At 40.2% G+C, this 11173-nt stretch overlaps 1 protein-coding gene across 1 annotated transcript; it reads right to left on the reverse strand.

Annotated features, from left to right (window-relative positions):
- Positions 1-7308: 7308 nt before the first annotated feature.
- On the reverse strand, positions 7309-9368 carry LOC142438453 (olfactory receptor 10J4-like). The gene is made up of 2 exons (XM_075540787.1): positions 9355-9368; positions 7309-8275 (listed from the first exon to the last, which is right to left on the reverse strand). Exons 1-2 carry the CDS (start codon positions 9366-9368, stop codon positions 7309-7311), a joined length of 981 nt encoding a protein of 326 aa, XP_075396902.1.
- Positions 9369-11173: the final 1805 nt, after the last annotated feature.

Below are 11173 nucleotides of genomic sequence, written 5' to 3' on the forward strand. Positions count from 1 at the left end.
CTTTTATTCAACATTGTCCTGGAGGTCCTAGCTAATAATATAAGGCAACTGAATGCTATCTGTGGTAATTACATAATCTGTTGTCAATTTGAGACTTAAGAGTGAAGGGGTGGAGTTTAGTCTGTCAAACAGGTCTAAAATTGATGACCTCATTTGGAAGTGCTAAGGAGATAACTAGCTCCCTAGAGGTGGGACACACACTCACTCCCTGTGAGACATGCTTGCTATCAAGACACATGGAACTACACTAGAGCCCTGGAGGTAAAGGAGCTATATGGAGACCACTGCCAGTGCTGAGATGCCTCTACCACCACTGGACTTACAAGACTTTGCACCCATTGGCCTGTGATCTTCCTGCATTTGGCATCATTGCATGTGATGTGTGAGTCTGAAGAAGAATTTATAGACTGGTAACGGACATATGGGCTAATTTTGGATTTATGGACTTAACTTGGACTAGGCTGGGATGTTTTCTCAAAATTTAATTGCTCTTGTTTATAAAACTGTTCTTACACACATAAGTCTCCTTGGATTTGTTTCTCTAGTATACCCAGACTCACACAATATCAAAGTAATTTTCCTGGGGAAAGAAGTGAAATTATTGTTATTTGAAGATGCTATGATTTTATATATTGAGAACTCCAAAGGTTCCAAAATAGGAGTGCTGGAAGCAATAGAGGAATTTGGTGGAGTGGCAGGGTACAAAAATCAACAGGCAGAAGTCAATTGGACTGCTATATACAACTGATGGGATTACAGAAAAAGAAATCAAGAACGTAGTAATTTTCACAATAGCCAATCATAAATTGAAATATCTTGGGATATAACTAAGCAAAAAATCCAACATATCTGTACAAGGACAAATTCAGATCGTATTACAAGAAACCAAAAGGGACCTTCACAAATGGGAAAATATCCCATGCTCATGGATCAGTAGACCCGATATTATAAAGATGTCAATCCTACCTAAGGCATGGCATAGGTTGAATGCAACCCTGATATGAATACCAGCATCATTTTTCAAAGAAATGGAAAATCTGACTACCAACTTCATATGTAAAGGGTAAAAAACCAGAATCGGCAAAGAATTCTTCAAGAAGAATCAAGTGGGTGGGTGTGCATTACCTGACTTAAAAGTTATTATACAGTCAGAGTTGTGAAAACAGCATGATAGTAGTATAATAATAGATACTTGGAACTATGGATCAGAAGAGAAAAATCCAGAAATAAGAACAATAGAATATAGACAACAGATCTGATAAGGTCCCCTAAAAACTCAAATGGGAAGAAAATTCCCTTTTTAACATATGGTGCTAGAAAAGCTGGATATCAACCTGCAGAAGAATGAAGAAAGACTCTTCCCTCACCCCATACACAAGGACAGAAATCAAGGTGGACCTCAGACCTAGAGGAAACACCCCAAACTATCAGGTTCACAAGTGGAAAAATAGGGACAAAGCTAAGAACCTTAGTGCAGAGAGTGAAGGCTATCACCCAGAGGAAGAGAAAAGAGATGAGTGGGACATACTAAAGATAAAACACTTGTGTGAATAGAAAAACCTCACCAAGGGAATAATGATAGAGCCCACAGACTGGGAATAGATGTTTAGTAATGACATATCAGACAAAGGTCTCACTACTAAAATTTATACAACCTGCAACTTTACAATGAGAAAAAAATTAATAACCTACAGAGGAGGTGGGCAAAAGGCTTGAATATAAAATTCTCAAAGGAGGAAACCCAAACGGCCAATAAGCAATGAGAAACTGTTTCTGATCATTACCCATCCGGGAAATGCAACCCAAAACAACCATGAGGCACCACCTAAAAGCAACAAGAAGAGTCCAATTCAAAAAGCCAGAAAGCAACAAAAGTTGGAGTGAGAGTGGTGAGATTGAAACTCTCATTCACTGCTGATGGGTTTGTAGATATGTGAAGCCACTGTGAAAAGCAACTTAGTGATATTTAAAACAGATGGAAATCGAGTTACCTTATGTCCTAGAAGTTCCACTACTGGGTGTATACCCAGAAGAAATAAGAAACAGACCACGACCAGATATCTGCCCTCCAGGGTTCATCACTACACAGCTCATAATCACAAAGAATTGAAAACAGCCTAAATTTCCATCAATAGACGAATTGTTTTAAAAACTCTGGTATATACACACAATGCACGAGTAGGCATCCCTAAAAAATCCGTGATCAAGCGATGAAGCAGCTCCTCTCCTGGAAAGAGTTGGAAGATGTTATTCTGAGCGAAGCTGGAAAAGCACAAAAGGACAAGTACGACATGAGTCCGCTGAGGTACGTTCAAACAGCAGAACTGTTATAGGTGAAAAAGTACATATCACACAGTTCCCAGGCTGAGGACCAGACACTGGTAAGAATCACACCAAACACAATGAAGCATATGTCATTAAAAACAAAATGAAAACACAAAAAGATGCAGATAGCCCCTTTGCCGGACCATCTCTGCTTCCCTCCCCACCCCAATATGCAGTTAAGGCCCACAGAAGGTTGGGGGAAGAAAAAATGGCAATGGGGCACCAGGGAAATAATCCACCCAAGGGAGGCTATCATTTGTGTCTCCACGGGAAAGGGAGAGAGAATAGAGTTCGTTCTGGTGAGCCGAACCTGGAGTGCAACGTTCCTGTTCAGCAGCTCATGCGCAGGGAGATCGGCACTGCTGGCCTCAGCCACAGACATGAGGTTCCCTCCCTAGATCACAGCGCGACAGAGGACAGCACTGAAGATACAGTGCAGGGAGTGCTGCCAGTCTGACCGGTTCACATGGGGGCAAAGCAAGAGGGGAGTGCAGCAGACCAGCAATGGGAATAAGGCCACAAAGTCCCTGAGCAATTTTGACTGTATGCTTCTGACCAGGGGACAGCGCTTGGCATCTCATCTGAAGTGGTTGGTGGATAATCACAAGGGGGCCACACTGAAAGTCTAAAGGTGTCAGGGGATGAGGGTTGGGACGCTATGTCTCTCCATCCTTGACTGAAGGAAGAGCAATGGGCTCTTGTAGAAGGTGTGCCCCTGGGACTTGAGTGCTGAGGACGAAAGGGGTCCATGTGCTGTTAGGTAAGTGCATCCTAGAGATCCCTAAATGAAAAGGAGATTGCACTGATGCATTATAACAGGGCCTGCTCGCTGTTTAACAGAGAGATGCTCATCTACTCCTTGTCAGGCAACAGATAGACTTGCAATTATTTGTATATAGTCTCTCTGTCTTCTTATCTCTCTTCCTTCCTTTTTATTTTCTCTCTCTCTTCTTTTGGTGTACATCTATGTAAGCTAAGAAGGATAAGCAATCCCAAGGAGACAGCAACAGGTACAGGAGAAGAGGAGGTTGGGGGAGGGGAGGGGAGTGAGCCAATAAGACTAAAGACAGGGAATAAATAGCCAGGGACCTAATATTTATGGTGAGGAAGGTGTAGCGTTTCTGGTTTTTTTTGATCAGTTGAACTATATCTGAAAGGAATTACTGAGAGGTGAATAACAGGTAAACATGTTAATGGGGCAGGAGGACAGGAAACAGAAAAATAGGTAAGGACAAGAAAGTTGAAATTATATATAGGTATAAATATAGATATGTACATATGTAAATATATAAAGATAGGTGTAATTGCCTATATCTGTATCTAAATTTATATCTATCTATATATCTATCTATATTAAAATACAATAAGGAAGAGGATTTGGGTCTCTATTTAAATCTTACCTCAGTAGAAGAACAATTTGTTCTAATAATGTGTCAGTGTATGATACTCATTTTTCCGACATGATCACAGAAGACAGAATGGGCGCATAAGCAAATATGGTGAAGAAAGCTGCTTGTGCCCAGCTATTAAAGGATAGCATCTGAGGTCTTAAAGGCTAGTAGTTAAACAAGTGGCCATCTAGAAGGGAATCAAAAAAGCTCACTTGGAAGAAGCACACCAGTCTGTGTGATTATGAGGTGTCGTCGGGAATGGGTACCAGAAGTTCAAAAAAAGCAATCAAATTCCATATACGAGTGTAAACAATGTGGAGACCGCAAGCCCACCTGTAAGATAATTGAACAGTTCCTCACAGAAGGGCCACATGAAAGGGATTATATATCCAGGGTGCAGTATAGCACTGATGAAACACATAACTATCCCCTAGTTCTTTAATATTTTTCCCCTTATTATTTTGGTCATAGTTTTACTCATTAATTTTATTAGAGCTGTGTTTGGTCATTTGTATAATTATGATAGTTCAATGCATGAAATCTAAGATATAGATAATCTTCAGAAAAAGTTATGTGGGATGTGAGGGCAAGCTGGCTGCGACAGCTGTCACCCCATTGGTCGCCGGGGTTGATACGGCTGATCTGGCTGGATAGGCGGGCGTCCCCTTCCTCCCTCACTACTCCATGTGCGTCCCTCCTGAGGCTGCGCACTCAGTTGAAGAGCACGACCTTCCCCAATAGAAGGAAGACAGTCCTTCAGTGAAGGGTCTGCTAATGGTTGCGCTACCTTGCTAGAACCTACAAACAAATCTCAAAGTCCATTTGTAGGAGAATGGAGGGGAGTCAAGCTTCCAAGACTCCCGACACATCCAAAGGAGGCAGTCTGCCTTTCTTTAAAAAAAATAAGAAAAGAAAAAGTTATTTGAGTTATGATTCCAAGGGAACAGGGACTGATAACAATGATGACTGTATAATCCCACTCATAGGGAACGAATAACAGAATTTTAGGTGAACGGATACATTGGATGGTGAAAGACAAGTCAATAGTAACAATAATAATAATAACAATATAACAATAAGGGTCCCTCGTGGGAAATGTGGGGGAAGGATGGGATAAAGTGGAGATGATAGCAAGGAGTTGAAGAAAAAAGAAAACTTTTTGAAAATTATGGTGGCAGAAATTGTACAATTCTGCTTGATCAAATTGAATTACGGATTATTATGATATATATAAGGGCTTCCAATAAAATGATATCAGGAATTTTACATACATAACTTTGAAAAAGATTTTTGGGTTTTTGGCGGGTATCCCTGGTGGTTCATGAGACCACTACTGTAAGGATAAACAGTGAGACAACATCAGCATGTTCTTAGGTCATGTCATCCTGTAATCTGGTCTCTCAAGCAACGTTGTGGCATGTCTGCCCAATGCATTCGTAACATTTATTACTCATTATTTGAACACCTTAAACCCACTTCTTCAGAGGAAGGCCCACCACAACTGGCATTTGTTTTTCATTTAGGGAGGAGACAAAGAAGACTAACTGCTTCCTGCCAAATAGCATTGTCTCATAGTCACACCAATTTAACAGAAACGTCTACATTGATGCACAGTGAACGTCTGAGGAAATTTATCATCAGAGGAGGGATATGTCTGTCCTGATGAAGGTGATTTCATTCCTATTAGTGGGTACACATAGGACCCCAATGGGATTATCCACCCTGTATTACATTGCAAATCACATATTTCTGACTGAATTTCTTTTCTGCTCTTGGTAACTTTGGCCTTGTGCTACTGCCTACTTAGAGTATAGACTTTGGTTCTTGGTGAGGTATACAGCATTCTTCTTAAGCCACACTAAAAATCACATTAGGAAAACCCACTAAGTGAGCCAAATTTCACTGTAATAAAACCTGTTGCAGATTCAAGGACCTGCAATACTCCTTGAGACTTACAGCTGAAATACCCTAGGGTGAGAAGAAGCAGATGACCACTATCCCAACCCTTTAGATTTTGAAATCATTGGACATTGGTTCAAATCTACTGCTTTTGAAATCATCTACCAACTGGTAATTTAATGCCAATATATAGTTGCTATTTTGATTGCTTTTTGTGACTTTCATTGATCTGTAGCCATAGTTTTGCCTGAGGGAATGAGCATCACTGAAATTTTTGTCTTGTGCCTAACCCCCATTGACTTATTAAGCAGTGCCAAGTCAGTTGTTTTAAATATGAATAATTATTTTATTCCATTCATTTTAGACTTATTAGCTCCTTATACATGCATATTTTCCTTTTATCACTAATATTTTAAATTATATACTATTGGCTAGATTAATATTATTGGTAGAATTGCTTCCCTTAGGTTGCTTATACTATTTTTCAAGTCACTGAAAATGGTGTCTCTAGAGTGATCAAAGAATATATATAAACCTTACATATGTGAATGAATTTTGAGCTCACTCTTGATCTTATGGTCTAACAAAAGAACAAGCATTTGTTATGATGTGGCCTGCATGATATTTGCCATTATGAAATGACCACTGAAGATATAGGTGCTGTAGCTAAGTGTGGTGAAGAAATTATATGTTCCTGGCAATCAGGAAAAAAAGTGTCTAGAGTTTTAAAGGTTTGACTTAATGCAAGCGGTTATCCAAGTGAAGTGTCAGCTATGTCCACACAGAAGAATATTAGCTAGAGGGATGCAAGGATTATTAAAATAAAACCCATTATCAAAGGAGGGAACAGTACTGGAGCTTAAATTCTGAGCACCTGGTTTGCAGAAGGCCCTGGGCAACAATAAAAGCCTGAAATCCACTTGTAGAGTTGCCACTCAGATTAAGACTCCATTGAATTCCCTCTGACCATAGAGCAGGGCTGTGAATAGTCTTCTCCTCAGATAGCACGTACTGGTACATATACAAATTACGTCCCATGATCAGCCAAAGGAGAGGAAATCTCCTTCAGAGGTTTACATCTCCTTGATGAGATCACTGTACTAGGGTTGTAGGGTTATGAATATATTCTGAATTGATCCAGAAATTATCAGAAAGGGAAATTCTGGAAGCTGTGCAAACCAGCAATTGGAAAACTTTACAGGTTGTAATGCAATATTAGCAAATAACTGCATCAAGTTACAAGAAGATCATAAAATCCACATCCTCAAAATCCACATTCTACCATCTCACTTCTCAAAGGCAACACAAATTGTTCCTATCCCCACTAAACAAGGAGAACATCTCTCGGGGATAGTTGCCAAACATAGGTTTCAGTTAGAGCAACTTTGTATGTGTGTATTAATGTAGTGGTGAAAATCAAAATGTGGTAAAGAGTAAAACTTTGAACACATGTGTGTGAGTAAATATGGAAAAGAGGTAATTGAGTGTGTAAACTCTTAAATTAAATTCTGAAATATATGACAAGTCATTGTAGAAACTCCCTGGAGCAGGACACGAAGTACACAAAGGGAAACCTCCTGTTTCAGCAGACAATTAAATTAAATCTATGCTTCTCATAGCTTAAAGACACTACTAAAACAACATTGAAATCAACCCATATTCATAAACACAAACAGAAGATATTCACATCTTCTTAAGAGGGTAGGGGCTTCCGCCCTATAGCTCTTTGTAGAGCATCTTTGACTTCCTTGTTCCTCAGTGTGTACACGACGGGGTTCAACAGGGGCGTGATGACTGTGTACGTCACTGAGATGAGTCTGTCCTTCTCCAGGGAACTCTGAGATTTGGGCTTGAAGTAGATGATGGAGGCACATCCATAGTGGATGATGACCACTGTGAGGTGGGAGGCACAGGTGGCGAAGGCCTTCTTTCTGCCCTCAGCTGAAGCAATCTTAAGGATAGTAGAGATGATGAGGACATATGAGATAAAGACCAGGCCCATTGGTAGAATAAGAACACAGAAACAAACCACAAAAGTAATGATCTCATTGTCAGCGGTATCTGTACAGGCCAGCTTCAAGAGGGGGTGAACATCGCAGAAGAAATGAGAAATGACAAAGGCATCACAGTAGGGCAGGCCAAACACAGATGTCACCTGAGTGATGGCCATACCCAACCCAATTCCCAAGGATCCAGATGCCAGAAAAGCACAGGACTTCTTACCCATAATGACAGAATAACGGAGAGGGTTGCAGATGGCCACATAGCGGTCATAGCCCATGGCTGTGAGCAGGAAGCAGTTGTTGATGCCAAAAGTGAGATAGAAGAAGAGCTGTGTGGCACAGCCTGGGATGGAAATACCCTGGTATGGACTCAGGAGGCCAAACAGCATTCTTGGAATGATGGCCACTGTGTAGCAGGTCTCAGAGACGGACAGCATGCTCAAGAAAAAGTACATGGGAGTGTGAAGGTGACGATCTAGGCGAATGATGGTCACAATGATGACATTGCCAGAGAGAGTCAGTAGGTACAATGTCAGAAAGACAACAAAGAATATAAGCCTGTGCTGCCACCCAAAGCTGGAGAAACCTTCAAAGACGAACTCAGTCACAGCAGTGGAGTTTGGTTTTGGAATTGAGGAAGGTCTGGGTCTGAAAGAGCTGGACAAAGGAAATGAAACAATGATGAATCAACAACGTAACAGAGTGGACTTGGCCAAGGCCATCAGTGTAGAGGGTCTCCTTCCTTTGATCAATTTCTCATCATTTAGAAGAAGGGCAATTGCTCACTTTTCACCTATACCTGACATTTTTGTTAGTATTAGAGTGTTACTCTAGAACCTTAGATTGCAGACCGAGATAGATACGGGATGCAAAGTAAAAATAAATAGAATGATAATAGAAATAACTACCTGGCCATTGAAGAACTGCTCCAGGTCAAGGAAGAGCCAGGCGATATATCAAATGTGCCCAGCTCTAGAGATCCACTGCCATATACAGTTGACGTAGGCCACCAAAAACTCTATGAAGAACAATGACCTATGGAAAGGTAACAATATCTGAGACCAATATTCTTCCAGTATCGTCAGGATGCATTCTCAATATTGAATGCTGAGTTATATGCCTTAAAATGATGTCTTCTCAGCAGAACCCTAATACCTGGGCCTTACTGCCATAAACTCTTGTACTTAGTACCCGCTGTACACATAAAAGACTAAAATGGTTACACTTCTAATGGATTTTGCTACCTCTAAGGGCCCATCCACAATATCCTATAAGATGATACAAAACTGCTTCATAAGACATGGTGGGTAACCATTCATCACATGTTCTTTTGAAATTCTGGCCAAAGACAAGAAAGGAATTAAATTAATCTGGAATGGTCCATTAAAGTAGGAAATATATTTTTGTAATATAAGAGAAAATATAAAAGTCTATTTAATCAAACAAAGACCATATGCTTTTAAAATTAAAAAAATAAAACATCATTGTGAATACTCCACGCTTTACTGGAATGAAAATGAGCTCATGTACTGTCCCAGCATAGTTACAACTCAGTTTTGATTCTTAACCCCTTCTTGATGATGCTCACCATTTAACTTCTCTTCTGGGTCCTAGTAGCTCTTCTGGCTAATATCTGTAGGAAAACCATCCTCAGTGCCATCTAGTTCTCCTTCCTGCATTATAATAGATAGGCTGGAGCTCATCACTGTAAAGTCACACATGTCATTACACTGTACCTTTTGAAACTCATCTAGATTGCTCTTATAACTTAATTCCACTTCAATAACCAGAAAAGCTTACTCATGCCTGTGGCCTAGTGTATCTACTGTTCATTTTCCTGTCCATACACGCAATCAACATCCTAAACAATACTTCTGAAATACTTAAGGATGTATATTTCTAATACGAAGAATAGTCAGTAAAGGGTTATAGATAGTAGAATGAGAACATTAAAAACATTTCCAACATCTCCTTACAGAAGGGTCATGGGGAGAAGACTGGCCAGTCAGGGTGCAGTATACCACTGAAAAACATAGAGCTTACCTCTGGTACTTTAATGCTTCTTCCCCTCCTCTATCATGACACTAATTCTACCTTATAAACCTGGTAGACCACAGCATGTACATGGGTACAGATTAGGGCTGGAAACACAGGGAATCCAGGACAGATAAAACTCATTGGGATTAACATTGAGGGTAGCCATACCAGGAGGGTAATGGTAAGGTGAGGGGAGAAAGGGACAACCGATCACAATAACCTATCAATAACACCCACCCAGGCAGATGGACAACAGGCAAGGGGGTAAAGGGAGACATCAGACAGTGTAAGATATGAAAACATAATAATAATTTATAAATTATCAAGAGTTCATGATGGAGGGAGGGAAGGAGAGGGGAGGGGAATGAGGCGCTCAAGGAGAAAGAAAATGCCTTGAAAATGATGATGGCAACATATGCACAAGTGTGCTTGACACAATGGATGTCTGTACAGATTGTGATAAAAATTGTATGAGCTCTAAATGAGATGCTTAAAATAAATTTCCAAGAACAATATTTCTTATCTAGGTTATAGGAACTGTGCTTGAGAAGGGGAAAATGAGAGACCGAAAAACGTACACAAAGGACAAATGGGAAAAAATTGTGAAATCCAAATAATGTCTACGACATTGTAGATTTGCTACTCTTACAGTTACTTGCTTCTGGAAACATTTTAGGCCCTGTGCATAAAATAATAAAAATTTTCTTCAAACCCAACAATACTATTTGTGTAGCCTTTCAAATGCACATACATGCGTTGAGTAGTCACAGGGTGTAAGAATTGTAACTGTGCTATTGTAGGAAAGCAATGATGGATGAGACTTAGTCCTGACCTTCATGGAGCTAGACCTGTAGGCAGCCTTTGGTATACTTGGAACCCAACCAAATGCTCTGCAGTCCTCTGTCCCACTTCTCCACATGAGACTCTACAACTCTCTTCCCCAAATCCTCACAGTTACACTCTTCCCTTGGAGGGATGGTGTTCCCTTTCTTCTATAGAGTTTCTCTGACTATGTGATGACCAGGGTCTATGGTAAGATAAGAAATGGGGCATATGTTAAGATAAACAAAATGACACTCACTAAGTCGTCTGCTTCTTGGATCTTCTAGAGGACTGTGATTATAATCGAGCAACACATCCATCAGTCTCTAAATTCAATTGCCTTGTGTAGCAGATGATTCATTTTTCTTAATTATTAAAAATATTTTTTATATTTTTGTCCATATCCTTCTTGAATTTATTTAAAACCCATCCATTACTTGTTTATCTCCTTTTGTAAAGATATTGCTACTTAATCAAATGACTCTCTACCAGCGAATTAATTGTAATTCACATCCACCCTATAAACAGTTTTCATGAGGAGCCTGTAAATTTTAGGGACGTTAACAGCCTCTTATTTCTCCAGCAGAGTGCCCGGTACATTTGTCGTGCCAACCTTGTCGTTATCAGCCTGACCTTGGGGTTCGTGGTCCAGCATCTAATGTACACACCAGCAGGGCTCCTTATTTCATCAAGTAG

This window comes from Tenrec ecaudatus, chromosome 1 (assembly GCF_050624435.1).
Source record: "Tenrec ecaudatus isolate mTenEca1 chromosome 1, mTenEca1.hap1, whole genome shotgun sequence".
Taxonomy (NCBI): domain Eukaryota; kingdom Metazoa; phylum Chordata; class Mammalia; order Afrosoricida; family Tenrecidae; genus Tenrec; species Tenrec ecaudatus.